General features: G+C 36.3%; 1 protein-coding gene across 1 annotated transcript; it reads left to right on the forward strand.

The window, feature by feature from the left end:
* Window positions 1–7,079: 7,079 nt before the first annotated feature.
* Window positions 7,080–16,274, forward strand: LOC135686811 (G2/mitotic-specific cyclin-A). The gene is made up of 9 exons (XM_065203157.2): window positions 7,080–7,543; window positions 10,085–10,307; window positions 10,671–10,837; window positions 11,426–11,649; window positions 12,286–12,361; window positions 12,826–12,963; window positions 13,322–13,435; window positions 14,039–14,172; window positions 15,481–16,274. The coding sequence occupies exons 1-9, from the start codon at window positions 7,352–7,354 to the stop codon at window positions 15,527–15,529; spliced, it is 1,317 nt and encodes a 438-aa protein (XP_065059229.2). The 5' UTR covers window positions 7,080–7,351; the 3' UTR covers window positions 15,530–16,274.
* The last annotated feature ends 702 nt before the right edge of the window (window positions 16,275–16,976 follow it).

A 16,976-nucleotide genomic window follows, 5' to 3' on the forward strand; every position in this document is an offset into this window, starting at 1 on the left:
GTACCTTTCCTCTGCGAATGCTGTTGTCCCCTGGGTTGCCAGATTGGCCTTTTTCAGGCCAAATTTTCCAATTTTGGCCTTTTCCAGATTTAAATTGCCTGGAAAGTTTATTGTTGGCCTACTACTTAAACTTGGCCTTTTGGCCTTTTCAGCCGAGATTTCACGGACATGACATTATTTAATATACAGTTAGCGATACCAAACAGTGCAGATCCAAACTTTAAAATGTTATCACCAAATTTAACGATACAAAGGAAGTTTTTGAAGGAGAAAACTGATTTGAGTTTGGAAAATAATTTGAAAGGCGCATGCTTGGAAATATTTACTACGCTTGCGCAGTGTCTTTATGGAGATTTTTTATTGGCCCGTTTTATGCGCTATTTGGCTTGACGCTGTCTGGTCTTATTCTGTAAACCTTATATGGTAACCCATCTTCAAGACTGTACTGTATACGCAATGGTAATTGACCCATCAAATTATTGTGCAATTATCAAAGTTACTGTTAAATTTGTATTGAGAAGTTTGAGAAATGCTGGCTGCATAATTTCATTTTGTGAAGTCAGTGTCCAGAAAACAATACAGTTCCACGACTGTGAAACGGAGGAAGGTTGTCCAGGGATGCAATAGTTCTGAGGTAGGCCAATGCATTTCTTGACAGGAGCGAGAGAAATTGACCTTTTTGTTTGAGTTTTTTTCCTGACAAGGCTTAATGACCCAACCATTGAGGCTTTTACTTAATTTCCAGTTCTAAAAACATACATTCAAAAGACAAATAAGGGTTTTGAGGAAGGCAAACAGGGCAGATTTCATTCGGAGAAAGACTGTGACATCTTCTGATTTTGCGCTAGGTTATGAAACTGTTGTTATATGGTATTATGCAACTGCCATTTTGTAATCTTGCACAAGGCTACCAATTTCGCCTTTCTCACTGGGTTATTCTAATATTTTGCAGCCATAAAGACCAAAATCAGCGAACTCTGGTTTAAATGTTTTCTTTATATTTTAAAGAATCCATGCCACGAGGGCCAGAAACCAAATTAAAACATTTATATGCTTAATTTTACTGAACGAAAGAATAGTTTTGAATGGAAGAAACTCAAACATTAATACACTAAATTGCGCAGAGCAAATAACTATTTAAGGTAAATCTCAAATAGTTCCATAGCTATTCTGCATTTACTTTTAATCATTTTCTTCTTAAAATATGGGATCAATACATTCTATATACCCTTTTTTATAAGAACCAGTAAATTAATTTGCGAAAAGGCTTATAAGAGTATGATTATAAGCTCATGTCTTTAAGTCTTTAAGCTCATGTCAATAAACACGATGGTAGTAAAATCCATTTAGATGACAACTTTGTTTTCTTCGCGACAGTTGGCCTACCTGATGGTAGTTTACCAGATAACCTATTTTCCAGGCTTTTCTGAATGTTAAAGTACCCCAAGTACAGGATCCTGGTTGATGGGGCATTATCTGATGTTAGCAACGTTGTCTTCGGTTGAGCCTCTCCTAGCTGAGCGGTTAATGGACCAACCTTTCTTAGTTTTGTCATGGAATGGCATCTATCAAGTGGTAGTTAAACCTTTCTGTCATCTTCATTGAACTTGTTTGTGCTATAAAAACTCGATACCTACCCAACAAAACATTAGTTAACATTAAAACAATACATACATTCCTATAAAATTGCCATTAAAGAGTTATCAAATTTTTATCCTATCAAGGAGTCTTTTTAATTATTTGGGAATATGTAACCAAGAAACATGATAAATATAAATAACTTAACAAACAAGATTAACGTCCCGTAAAAAGGGATGCGACCAAAGCTTTCTGAACTTGGAAACATATTGTCATGAATGTCAGCTGGCTGCTCTAGAGAATCAAAAGGATTTAGAAGCTACTGGAGCGGTGACGAATGTGAAGAACAGGTCGCCAAAGATGAATAATACAGGAATGCGAGGCTTGACCTTTCAACGGGAAGGGGGAGAGGGACTAAATATCTTACTCATCCCACCCAGGCTTACTTATCAAAAATTGAATTTTTGATCTTCCAACAGCGGGCTGGCATGCTCGGACGGGGGGATAGCCCATCAAACCTTTCCTTGGCGCTACCTCTGATCATATGCTCTGATCTTCATACATTAGACACACCAATAATCGGAGGCTAATGCATCCAGTGGGAGTACAAGAAACACGTGTGCACTAGGCATTGTTCTTCGATCTTACCACCTTGCATTTTCAAAAGTAGCATTATCAGTATTGTCTCCATAGCGACAAGCCATAGCCAAAAGTATTTTTTGGCTTCAACAAGTGATCTTCTCATCTTTAAGGTACATGCAAAGCAAGCATGTTAGTAATAGAATTGAGACAAAAAACATCAGATTGTGTAGATTGTGAAGCTCAAAATCTCAAGCGACGTTTTACATCGAACCAAATTCCTGCTACATCACAGCGATATAATTCACAGGGGAGGGAGCAACAAGGATAATCAGAACTTTCTTCACTTTATATGCGCTATAATGAAACAGTGTAGTAACAAAGCTTCCCACATATGTTCAAGATACATCTGACACTCTCAGAATCAACTTCTATTTCACCGGTGAACATCTTTACCTATTTATACTGGGTATCTAATCACACTTTACTGCCATGTCATGCATAACACCAACAGCCTTACTGCTCTCAAAAAATCCTGAATCCACCTCCCACAAGCAGTCCTCTTACCAGGCACCGCGGATTGTTGAGAAAAATGGGGGGGGGGTCTAAAAAGGTGCGGGGGCTATAACCGAATAAAAAGAGGATTTACTGGTGACTCGCTTCTAAGTATTTTGCATTTTTCGCAAAAATGTGCGGGGCGGGGGCTATAGCTCCCCCTGCCCTGCGGTGCCTGATTACGGCTTGCTGAGCTTGTTCTTACCAACCACAAATGGTTTCTCATTTGATGATCACTACTTTGCTAAGTTACTGAAGTAAGTAGCCACACGGTTACCCATGAGCAAAGTTCCCCCCAGAACAATTTTTGCGGTCAAATCCCTTACAAGTTTTCAAACTTTATTTTTCCATAAAAAGACTCATTGCTAACAATGGGCCTTTGCGAGCGTGGCGATGATCCAAACAATGGCAGTAAACTCCTACGGATTAACCAAAATTGATTTCAGACTGCCTAAAAATGCATTTTGGGATGCTTGCGTAGCACAGTGGCTCATTGCTAGCAATAAGTCTTTAAATCTAAAACACAAGCAGAAACAATATGAAAAATTGTAGCCGGCCTAGAATCATGGTCATAAAACCAAATCAGAGTTTAAAAAAGTTGTATAATGAAGTTTGGAGAATTTTCCAAAACGAGGCCGTAAGTCGAATTTGTGTATTGAGACAGAACTGCTTGATTAAAGCCTGAAATGCGATTAATGTCTAATTAGGGTGGAGTGGGGGGGGGGGGGGTGCAACACTCCCAGCCTCTATGTTTCCTACGCCTGTAAGATTAGCAAAATTAGACCAAATTATGCTCGCAACTTTGTTGGCTACGACGAGCATCTAATCAGCCAGCAGTATGACCCTCTACATCTCTTAAAACGTTACATCGATGACACTCATTGTTGTATCCTGCTTATAATATGCCACTGGAAATTACAGGCTTGACTAGATACCACTCCTGGACATTCTACTATCCATCACTGATGAATCAATTTCCACATTGATATATTACAAAGCCACCGACACTCAGTCACTCACAGGTGTCTCGTCTCATCTTCATCACACTCAAATAAAACGTTTTCTCCATTTTCTGAGCTCCTTCATCTTCGGAAACTTTGCTTGAGTGATTTGCAAACCTTGCTTTCGTCGTGTTAGAGTTCTGACAAAAAATTCTCTAAACTTCTGATTTGATTTTGTAATTTATAAAACACAAACTGATTACATGCTAATTTTTGACACTTTACTTTGGTACTCAAAACTACACCCTCTTCTCCTCCTCAACTTCTCCGACTCCCTTCCTTCTCACAACCCTGTTTTTTCTCATTAGGGACCGGGGGCGAAGTCTCTACCAAATAATACTAATCTCTTTTTATAAACAATGGCTATCCCTTGAAGGTTGTCAATAATGCTTTGGAAAAGGTAACTATGGTTTCCTGCCAAGAGCCATGAAGCCTCGAAAGAAAAAGCAAGACATGGAGAGCATGCAATAAATGCCCATATGCATATCAGTAGCTAGTTTCAATATACCCAAAACTCCAAAAATCCACCCACAAAATATAAAGCTTATGCAGGACCCTCTTTCTAACAAAATTCTTTGAAAATTTCATCATATCTAGCTGACTTTCCACTCTGACATTTGACCCTATTAGAGCCTTCTTGATGGATACAACTCGTATTTTCCCCTTAGTGCTTTCAAGGCTTGATCAATTCAATTCAATTCAGTGCAATTCAAGCTTAGTAGTTTTCACGACTGTGAAATAGTTTTGTTTATACAGTTTCTCTAAATTTGTTTATAATAGCATATTTTTGCCCTAGATGAGGGATCATGTTGAAGCCCAGTGTAGCCTGTGCCTCCAGACCCCTAACTTGAAAGCTAGGGGCCTGGAACACAGGCTAGCCCAGGGGTGTGGTGCTAGGAGGGGGGGGGGGCGTAAGAAAAGATAATCCCTCAACAAAAATTGTAACTCTCAACTGCTCACATTTTTATAGTCTAGGTACCAGAGCCCCATGATTCTAACTATATTTCTGAAGCTAATGATGGAGCCTCTGGCACCCAGGGCAATATTTTTGAATCTCCCATCTTATCTTTATACAATACTCAAATTACGCCGTACAAAAAGTTAATATTTTGACTGTGCCACCTTCGCCCTATCCTCCAATTTTTAACCTGAAACCATCCATCTGACGTGCCTGACATTGATTCCTGCAATTGAAGTTTCAACAACTTTTGTTATGCAATCCCCAAAAATGTTAGTAATAATTCAGTACTACTGATAAATCCACTTAAGGATGAATATAAGTTTAAAAACAAATGTACGGAAATTGAAATATATTCCTGATAAATGTAACAAAGTTCCATTCTAAAATTAAATCATATAGAACATTCAAGCAGTTATGTGATATTTTATATAATTTTGAAAGCTAAATCAAATACAAAATTATTGTAAAGTTCGATGGACTAAAGATCAATTGGAAATAAAGCCTTTTAAAGTAGATTTAGCTTTATGCCTATAATCAATAATCCTTTATCTTCTACTGTGCTTTGCAGTGACTGTGCCAATGTGATCTAGCTATAGGAAAAGGACCACATGGATATGCCCAAGCATAATCGGGTGGATTTTATTTAGACTGGACAGAGGAAAGATTTTCTTCAAAGAAAAAAGCGCTTTCTTAGCGTCATGTTCAAGTCATTGATACTCTTTGTAAAAGAAGAGATGCGATTGTGTCATTAACTTGCTTGTTTACCTGACAGCTCTCTAGCCCAAATGGAATCGTTGATACAAATAATGAAAAGAAGAGAACTAAGACAAGATCCTTGTGGAACAAGAAAATGTAATTCTTCCATTCATGACGTAACACTATTTGGTGAAGCAAAATTTGGGCTTTGAGAAATAAGAATGAGCTAAACCAACCCATATTTATTTCTATTTTTACACTAGAAATAGATTTGGGATTTGAGAAAGAAGGAAAACTTTCTTTAGACAGTTTTTAAGGCCATTTTCTTAATAATTGTACCACCACATTTTTTTGCAAATGTATAAGAGACTAAATACAGAAGACTTACTACGCGCAAGGTTCAATCTCACAAGAATCAAAAGGAAAATCAGAAAACACGAACTGAAGATCTAAATTGGCAACATACAAGGCACCCTAAATGAAAAAATTATATAGGATTGATTTAATAATCACTATTACTAATCACTATACAAGATACTAATCAGAATCATCTAATCAGAACTCACATAAGCTAAACTGCAAACATTTAGATGAGCATATAGGGACACTTTTGGGATGTTTCGATTTCTTTGGACATTTTCGAACTCTTGTGGAACGGCAGTTTCGGACAGGGTTGGCTTCACGAGGCCCCCCCCCCCCCCATAGTGATTGTGATTCACGCTTTCACGCACAATTTTTTTATTTTTCACGCATTCACGAACTGCAAAATTGGATTTTCACGCACACGCAAACAATAAATGTAATATAAGCTATTGCTTATCAGAGCTCTGTTTGAATGACTACAACACTACTTTCAAACTTCGAATACTTATTTGAGATTTAACTACTATTGGTTTATTACGCACCAAATTGAGGCAATTCTTCTAAATTATCATTCGAAATTTCATTCACGAATTCACGGATGGTTAAAGCCTTTTCACAGCATAACGCAAGGAAAACTGATGATTCATGTTTCACGTAGTAATTTTAATTCACGAAATCACGCATAGAATATCGAGATTTCACGATTTCACGCACGAGAATATGGCATATAACGCATCACACAAAAATATGGGGCTCCCCTTCACGGGTGAAGTCAACACGACTCTCGTATTCTTAAGGGTATCCAGAATGCTTTCCTTAGTTCGTAATAGGCATATGTAGAATGAGCTGGGGCCGGGGGGGGGGGGGAGGGGGGTTGGGTTAGGGTATCTTTTACAATTTCTCCATTTTCATACAGCATGAAGTAACAGTCCCCTAATCACGATATCGGTGCCGTTTAAAGGACAGTTTTGCCCTGGTATGAAGGAACGGGATTTTTGTTCTTGTTTTAAACAGGTACGTCGGAAGCACTTCAAAGGTGGAGGGGCACCGGAGGGGTACCATGTCGCAGAAAAGACTACCTTTTACAAGAGGTTACTTCTTTAAGAAATGGGTATTCTCCCGAAATTTGGGAGGTATGCGCCCCTTGTGCATCCCCGGTACTGATGAAATATTTCAGTCACCCACGGTCCCATGAAATTTCTGTACAATGCAGCCATAGAAACAAATGCATGTATGAAAAATAAAATCATTGGGTTTTGTTTTTCTGACGCCCTGTTGACTGCGCCTCCATCTGATAATGCAAGCGTCAGTGATTGGTTGAAAAGCAACCAATCTGAACTTTTGGTTCTTTTTTTGATCATGCAGAATTTCAGTTGATCATTTTCTTCCAATGCACCATATTGGCTTGAGTGCTCAGGGAGACTTCTAAAAGCCTCTAGCAGCCAACTCCTACTTATGAAACACAGAATAAGTCAAAACAGCTTTGCAATGTGGTAAGAAGTCTGCACTGGTTCATTCAGAGAAAGCCAAATTCCATTGAGCACCTCGAAGTCGAAGGCTCTCGTTCTGTCAGTTTACAATCAATCGTTCTGATTCCAAAAACAAAATACTACATAAAATGTCTACAATAACGTTGCGGCAGAGCAGCCTAACAGCAATTACCAATAACAGAAATGAAAGGCATAGTGGGAAGAAGTCAAAGCTTCAGGATACGAAAAACAACATGGTGAAACCGAACAAGCGAGCAGCTCTCGGAAATATCACAAATGTTGCAGGCACTCGAAAGCAACCGTCTCGAGCTGCAAAACAGGTATAAAATAATTAGCAATTAAGTTCCAAATTCATCATATAAATCATGTAGAAAACGAATTGTTTTTCAAGATGAAAGTTTAAGCCTTGAATTCTATTCAATGGTAACGGTTTTTGGCTGTTGAACAAAAGTCATAAATAGCGCCAAAGAAAAGTGCGCCTAAAACATAAAGGTGTCAAGAATGCAAAAAGCTCACACCAAAGAGGAGCTTTATAAGAAATTTATAAAACTTAAGACAACTGAAACATCCCTCTTTTACACGGAATTTAGCTATATTATATGCACATTCTAAAAAGTATGAGTTCTATTCATTAAGTTGGAGCTGTGAAAGGGCCTAGCCAACTTGGCACTCTGGTCGAAGGGTGCCATCTTTAGTAACGGTGCAACGCATAGTTTCACTTTTCAACGTCTACAGCTCCTTAATGCAAGGACTATGTAATCGAAATAAAACGTTCATATTGTTAAATCATGTGTTGACACGAACGGTGAAATTAATATTTTATTTGTAAATGAAACTGGGTTGTGGCAGTAGACCACAAGCAGCCAGTTACTGCTTGTCCACACTGTACATTTTATTGCAAAATTTTCCAATATTTCAAACAACTTTCCGCATTTAATTGTCAAGGTTCCAAACGTAAATGATTGCAGGGTTTAATAAGTTTATTTAAACATTTTCAAGCAACTTTCTAAAATAAAAAAATAAATTTAGCACCATTTTTTCATGACACGAGAGCAACTTTGAACAGCTTCTTTTCTGCAAATGATATGTCTTTTATTTCTATCAAACATGAAAAGTTAAACAACTTTCAGGTGAAATATTTTGTTTCTACTCTAGTACTGTAGGTATATAACTCATATGTGTAAATGAAGGCCATACCAGGAATAAATTTGCAGGCATGCAGTCAGTAGCACTCCTTGGCAAATTAAGGAGGGCAACGGGGAGCTATTTCTAATTTAGCATAATGAAGTTTTTATGAACTTTTATTGGAAGTACAAAATTTAAAATCTTTGCCCATTTTAAAATTATTTATTTGCACAGGGGTATACATTTTCTTTTTTCAAAGTTATTTTGCAAATGGAATATAAAAATTTTATTAGAAAGCACAAAAGACATAAAGAGAGGGGTTTCTGAAATGCTATCATTTTTTTTCTCAACAATCTAGAATTTTTTTGTATATATCTCCAGTTTTCTGGTGATCAAATTTTGTTCCAGCAAAAGACTTAACAAGAGCACAAATTCCTTGCAGATGAAAGGACAGCAGGCTAAAACATTAAATTAATCATCAAAATCCATCTCAACTTCTTGAAAATGTTTGTTGAAACCATCCTGACTTTTGTTTCCTGCCTCTGAATGGCACCAAACTCATTTTTCTTCAATTTTTTGCAGAAATTTAATCCCCCCTGACTGAGTCTACCTGCTCAGGGGCAACAAGAGGGGGGGAGGGGGGTTGAAGTAGGGGCTAAAGGTCTGAGGCCCGTAAAAAGTAACAAAATCTTTTTACGGTGCAAAAAAGCTACCATTTCAGCTGATTTATACGGAATCAACATCTGTAAGTTTATCGCAGAGAAATGTCCACATGCCCTTGAATCATCTAAAATGTTTTTGCACATTCTTGTAAAAATCCTAAAAAAAAATTTAAAAAAATTGTACCTAAAAAGGGTGTTTCTCTTGTTCTCCGGGAGACTAAAGGGCATGGCCACAGGAGATTTTCTTAAAGGACAAGTGACACACTTTTCACCCTATCTTTTCTTTTCATTAACTTATAGATCATCGTTTAGAAGTAAGTTTTTCCTGGTTTAGAACAAAAAATTCTAATCAGGGGGCGCAGAGGGCGCGATTTTGCTTTTTATCACGTGACCCTATGACGTACATTGTGATAACTCGGAATTTTCCTGTCATTATTAGAGAGTCTACAAAACACGACGCGACAGGTCCAAACGAACTAAATTCGTTTAGAAGCGTGTTGTAAACATTAATATTGCACTGTATACCAGTAGCAGCAATAACAGATTATCACAATCTACGTCACGGTGTCACGTGATTCATTTCCCGCCATAATTTTGAAAGGGTTTTTAAGTAGGAAAATGAATTCAGAAAGGAAAAATATTTCAACAACACTCTCATACAGCATTTTACTTTAAGTTAAAAGAAGAAGAAAAATTGGCGCCAAAAGCGTGTCACTTGTCCTTTAAGGGGATCCAGTTTTATTTAATTACCCCTGGGCCCAAACTGCCTCTCCACAGCCATGCCCTGCTATATTTAAACACTGGCAGTTAATTAACCTGCCTTGCTGGGAAACCTCGCTAGTCAGGATACTCGCCTCCATGTAAACAGGCCCTAAATATGATATGAAATGAAATAATTTTCATGTAAACAGGGACTAAGAATGTTTCCTATAAATGATGCGGGTGCCAAGATGTGCATGTGTGATTGCATGCCTTTCAAAGGATGGCCTGACATGTGTGTCTTATCTGAGAAAATTAGGATTTTGTAGGTTTTTTTGCAAGATGTTTTTTTAAAATAATCTTTTTAACATCCAGAATGTGCAAATTAATCCGCTAGTCACAAACGAAATCTACCAAGATGAAAATCAACCACAATTTTCGAGTAGCAATGCTTTTAGCATTTTTGTTGATGAACAGAAGCAGCCTGGATTTAACAAACCAGATGTTGATGTCGTACTACAATCATCATTATCTGAAACTGCCAAAGCAATTTCAAGACCCCCACTTGCTGATGTACTGCCTGATAATCTATTGTCAGGTTAGATTCATTATGACATTACTAAATTGTTTAGCACTGGTTGTTTGTATTTTGGAAGTTTAGTTGTGAATCATCCCCTCTTTTCCCTGTAAGTTTAGTTCTGGAGAGAGATTCACAACTCCCCACAGTGTGCAAGGAGAGTGTGCAGGGGAGCTCGAGCAATTACTTCCATCAAATTTTGAGCATTTTTGATTGTGAATAGTTTAACAATAAATTTAACAATCTACTATTCTATTGCAAGTGTCAAAGCTACATAATTGCTTGTATATCTGATTGCTTGTATGCCATCTTTTGCACTTTTTTGCTATCTTCAAATTTTTGTTGTAACTGGTTTTCACCAATTTCTGTTTTCTTTTTAAATAGAATCTCCTATGGTAATATCATCGCCCTGCAATACAGACTGTGTTGTAATTGGGTCAGATGAAGTGGTAAATTCGTCTGAAATAACTAACATTGACCAAGACTCTGACAAGCTTCTTGGTGTGTCTGAGTATGCTGAAGATATTTACAAATACCTACGGCAGGCAGAGGTATCTTTCTTCTTTTTTAGACTCCCCTGACCTTCTTTCTTTCAATATTCCTGTAGTTTGAATCAGTGGCGGACACCCCCAAATATTATGGGGCAAGCCATTGTTTGTTTAGCAATTATTTTACCATTGTCTTTTAACAACGATCATTGCCTTCCAAAATATTGGGGGGAGCTGACTGCCACTGGTTTGAACCCTGAGTGACCATTTAATATCATTTAAAGTCCCTGCATTATCAATTTCCTTTCATGGCTAAAAGGGGCTGTAAAAGTTAAACTTCAGAAAATCCAAAAGGCAATTAGCAGCAGATGCAATGAAGATGTTCTCTACATGTTTAGCTTTTAACACAAGTAAGGTAGGCTAAAAATGGTAGACCACTTGTAAGTAAGAGAGGAATTTCTCATTAGATTTGGTGATATATGCCAGTTGATCTTTATCTTTGCTTACAAAAATCTTATGCTGCCTCTTTTATTCCCACTAGGTAGGTTTGCCTGTGCGGACAATCATCTCTTCCACTCCATCTAATCCTGGGTATCTTCTTCCCATTTCTCTTCCAACTTGCCTGTTTTATTACTATTTCCTTTATTTTAGCTGAAATGTAGACCAAAGCCAGGCTACATGAAGAAACAAACTGATATAAATTGTAGCATGAGAGCAATTCTTGTTGACTGGCTAGTAGAGGTGGCAGAAGAATACAAGTTAATGGAACAGACTCTTTATCTAACAGTCAATTACATTGATCGTTTCCTGTCCTGTATGTCTGTCTTAAGAGGAAAATTACAACTTGTTGGGACAGCATGCATGCTGATTGCTTCGTAAGTTTCTCTATTAAGCAATGGTGTCTGTGATTTTGTTTCTCAATAATTCTGCCAACGTGCTAGTAACTCTAATAGGTTTTGGGAATTCTAATGAAAATATTCCACCCTTTTATAATGGTAATCTTGATTTTGACAGGCACCTCTCTAGCTATTAAAGGCAATATGTCCCAACACATTTTACTAGCCATTTAAATTCCCATTAGACAATACAATAGACTTATTGTTAAGGGCAAATCGGTTACCCTTCAATGTTTTCTCAATTTTAAACACGCTGCAGAGTCAAGGAACGGTTGACTGATGGGACATAGAGCCTTTAAGTCAACAGATATATCAGCTCTTATCATTGTGTAGATACAGTTATGAAAACTATTGTTTCAGGTCTGTCATAAAGTGCTTGATGCCATTCAGGCAGGGCTCTACATTCAGGAAAAGTTGCCTGATGATGGAATCAAGCATGAAACTGATGAGTTGCAACTTAGAACCATTCAGTTTGTTAGAACAATAGATTAATTTTCTTGTGAACTTTTGTAGATGCACCTTCTATTGTCATGTGTTTTGCTATGGTGTGAAAGACAATGCTCTAAGTATGTTAGAATTATCGCTTTCAATCTCATGCTGAATCTCTTTATCTAGAAAATTTGAAGAGATTTACCCTCCAGAAGTCTCAGAGTTTGTCTATATCACTGATGATACTTATACAGCAAAACAGGTAAAATGATTCTCATTAGATCTAGTTGTTCTGTTATGTAAAAAAATTATACAACTGAAGATTACCTCAGGCCTTGCCTTAAGACTTTTAGCTGGGGAGTAGTAAACAGCTCTCCTAGTACATTTTAAGGTGAGCTTCTCTTAGATATGAAAAAGTTGTGATAAAAAAATTCCTTTTCAAGGAAAAGAACTTGCTTTTTTGAGCAAACAGTATTTTAGAAAAACCAGCCTTTCAACTCAAATTGTTCACTTCAAGTCTTTAAAAAACAGTTCCAGACACAAGTGTCACTGTCCTTATAAGGTTAATCATATAATTTGTCATCTAGTTTAGTGGACTGAGCTTTACAGCTGAAAGTCTTTCATCAGAATATTGTCATCAGAGATTGTCATGTCACTAAAAAGTTCGTCAAAAAACATGTCAAGAAACACTACCAGCTCATTATCATAATTATTTTGTTTTTCAAGGTTTTACGAATGGAGAATCTCATTCTGAAGACCCTAAAATTTGATTTATCCGCACCAACAGCACTAAATTTCTTAGAGAGATACATTGCTGCTGCAAAGGCTCCAGCTGGAGGAAGTAAGCTTGAGTCTCTTGCTAGGGTAAGGACACCATATCAGTCTTTAATTGATTAAAACATATACATACATATATTTCATTTGTCCACTGAAGTAAGCCTTGATGGTTCTAATCTCATTCTAAAGATTTAAACTGTTTTGAAGTTTGTAGGACTCATGTTCAGGTCTTGCAAGTAGAGGTGCTCGAGCTTGATCAAGTGTACTAGATTTGCCATTTCAATATATCCTAGTAGAGAAATCCCTTTTTATTTTACAGGTTTTTGATTTTATATAGGACATTCTTCTAGCATTTCACACACACCTACTGTTTTTGTGCCCCAAATGAATTTTCCAGAATAGTAATTTAAAATATTACTTAATATGTCATTCTGCTTTGTTCTAGTTCCTGTGTGAGCTAACTCTTCAAGACTACGACCCTTTTCTGAAATATCTACCATCAACAATAGCTGCTTCCTGTGTGTGTATGGCCTCTAGTACTCTTGGTCTACCAATCTGGGTGAGTACAAAATAGTTTATTCACTATATAAAATTACTCTTATTTCTACTATGCCTGCGAGGTTTGGTCCCCGCACACAGCTGAATTGAAGCATAGAATTGAAATGGTACAAAAAAATGGAGCCCGTTTTGTAATGGGTGATTATCGTCAGCGGTCAAGTGTAACAGAATTATTGTTACATTTAAAATGGGACTCACTCAAATTGCGCAGATTATTATTTCAGTTAAAATACGTTCATAAAATGTTTACGAACCAGGTTGCTTTGAAACCCCTTGACTTTTTTTCATTAGCAGCTTTTAGAATGACAAGAGGGTCACACTCAAAAAAGATTATGCCAAAATTTGGAAGAGTTGATGCTGCTAAATTGTCATTCTTCTTTTCCATTATACCCATTTGGAATAGCTTGCCTGATAACATAGTTAATCAGTGTAACTCAGAATCCTTTTACAGTCTATGTAGAAACCATTTCAGCAAACGATAGATGCGTAGACATTTGTATCGACCCGCAATAGGTCGTTAAATGTAATTTTGATGATGATGATGATGATGATGTGTTAAAAATGTCTTCTTTTAAAGGGATCAATGTGTAATTTTTTGTTCTAGACACCAACATTGAGTTATTACACTGGATATAAGTTAGAGGAACTACAAAGTTGTGTTATAGATGTACACAAAACATTTGTTGATGCAGCATCTCATCAACAGCAAGCAATTCGGGATAAATACAAACTTGTTCGGTAAGCATGTTTTCTCTTTTCTTTGTATTTTTTCCCTTTTTTATAATTAATTAATTGTTGAAAGATCCTGGCAGGAAAAGCTTATACTTGTGCATCTGATAGAAGTCTTTTGATCTTTCAAAAATTGATTGATGGATTTCTGAAAACTATTTTAAAATGAATCCACAAATAAATTTTCTATGGCTGTTAAATCTTTGTCCACAAATGGGGTTAATCATTTGATAGCTTATAATATTTGGTGATAATGAAAAATTGTATCACTTTAAAGGATGAAGTTTGTTACTTTAAACATGCAATGATTAGCTACCTTCCAGGAAAAATGTTCTGGCGATAATTTTTTTGGTTGTTGATGTTGATTCTGTAAAAGTGTACCGTAAAAGCTTTATTAAGCCCCCAGTGCTTATTTATTTTTTTGTCCTAGAGGTGGGCTTATAAGAGAGAGGGGGCTTATTAAAAATTTGAAACAAGAAAGTTTTAAAAATACCCTTGGCCATTTTTTGTTGTAAATGTTCTGTGTTATAACTATCATACAATGTTCTCTAAAAACTGCTTACAGCTTCAAAGGTTTAATCAACCAATTATAAGGTCATCTTTATCAACATCATGGATAAATTGATGACCCCTGGACATCTTCAAAACAAATTTCGACTGGCTACTAAGTTGCACAAGTTAGTCTTTACATAGGCTGTATTTAATGCACACAATATTTTCATCATCACACCCGTCAAGAGACCCACTAAATACGCATGATTTCTATGTTTGACATCAAAGGCTAAAGAGGAGGGGAGGGTTTAATAGAGAGGGGGGGTTTAATGGAGCTTTTACGGTATTCCACAAATATATACTTTTGAAGTTGGCTAGTTGCAAAGCTTCTTCCTTAAGTTTTTGTCTTAAGATTCCCTCTAATAAATTTAAAATCTGCCCCTTTTTATAGAAGCTCTCCTTGCAACGCTAGTAAATATTTCTTATGCATATATTTCCTCTGCAAATAATTCCTTGCTTTCTTGTATCTAACAAAATGTATACAAGATAATTAGATAATGTATATATACAAGACAAGACAAGATAATACAATACAATCTTCTGTATAATTGGAGAAGCATTGTATTTATCTTGTCCTTGCAAATGATTCACACTACAGAATAATTACCAATATTATGAACAAACTATTTCATATTGTTGCTGAGAAATATTCCTATTTGATGAGGAATACTAATAAAGCTTGTTTGCTGCCATAAACTCAAAAAAGCAAGTTTTTTAAACTATCGTTTTTCAGTTAATGAATTGAAATTTCTTTTACTGCTTTAGGCATCACCAAGTGTCCTTAATACAACCTCCGGAACATCCTCCAGTATAACAACACCGAGATGGAGCACTTTTTGTACAGAATTTTGCAATGTCAGCCTTTGGCTTTGTTTGCTTGCATTCAATCACCATGGGATGACATGGGCCAATGAAATTAAAAGGAGCCAAATTTTGGACAACATCATGTTCTAGATAGCACCAGTGTGGTTTTACTGTAAATAAGTATCTTTTAATTCTCCACAAAATTTGCAGAAGGACAGGTTTATAAGAGAGATACATTCTGTACAAAGTAACTAAGTCTTGCCAATGATCTTCTCCTTTATTTTCATACATTACTAATAAAGCTGTCATTCTTATGCTTTGCAAATGTTTACAGAGGGTTACAATGCTTGCTTTTCATTTCCATTTCCTTTTCCATTTCCAAAATGAACTTTAACCCTTGACACAAGGAAACAAAACCAAGTAAAATTTGTCTTGGATTTTGTTCAAGTTTCACATTTGAAAGTGACAACAGAAGCAAAAGCAATTTTAGGCAACTCTCTCGTCAAATAAAGCACAGGTTTTTAGCAAGAAAATCCTCTGCAACCATTTAAAGTTCTTGCATTTGTCTTAAACTGGCAAATTTTTGCCATTTGTAGCCTTGTCGTATAACTGTGCTTATCAAAAGTACATAAAATTAGATGAGCTTTTATTTGTCTTGACAAAGTGTTCATAGCTTATAAAGAGCTTGTAAACTTATATCATAACATGTCCATTATATTTTGCTCTTAACTAAATCAAGAACGATTTATTTATAATCTTTGTGTATTTTCTTGATTGAATTCTGCCATAGTTCAAGATTTCATATACCAGTACAAAGACTACTGAGGTATTTTCAATCTTGCTTTAAAAAATGGCAGAATCAATTTCTGATATTTGGTAGCATTCATTAGTGGGGCTATTGTTCCATAATGTCCCATAAATGTTCCATAAATATACTAAAATGCGTGTGGAACAATATGATGAATTTAAATAACGATCAATGCAAATAAATTGTACCAGGAAAATTTTTTTCTAAAATAATCAACGACATTTCTAGCAAAGCCTGTTATCAAGTAAGATTGAAAAGCGATGATAGAACTAAAAAACATCAAAGGAATATGGAATTCGACAAATGGAATGGGAAGACGGATATAAGAGCTGGAAAAGAAATATATGGAAAAAGCTAATAAAAATAAATATATATATACATATACTCAAATACAGAATCTATGTATATGTATAAATATATGCACACTAATATGAAGAAAAGAAAAAAAGGGGGGGGGGGGGGGGTGGGTTCATTGAAGATAGGTAAACTGTTTATCAAGTCCAGAAGGATATAAAGTTCCAAGTTTAAAAATTATCCGTTTTTCCAGTGACTTTCTCTTTGCACTGTCCGTTGGGGCAAACAAGAGGCCAAGAACTACCACATCATCTTCTGTGTGATTCGCCAGGTTAAAATGTTTGGAAATGTTGCT

Source organism: Rhopilema esculentum, chromosome 6 (assembly GCF_057945365.1).
Source record: "Rhopilema esculentum isolate cy_ngs chromosome 6, ASM5794536v1, whole genome shotgun sequence".
Lineage (NCBI taxonomy): Eukaryota > Metazoa > Cnidaria > Scyphozoa > Rhizostomeae > Rhizostomatidae > Rhopilema > Rhopilema esculentum.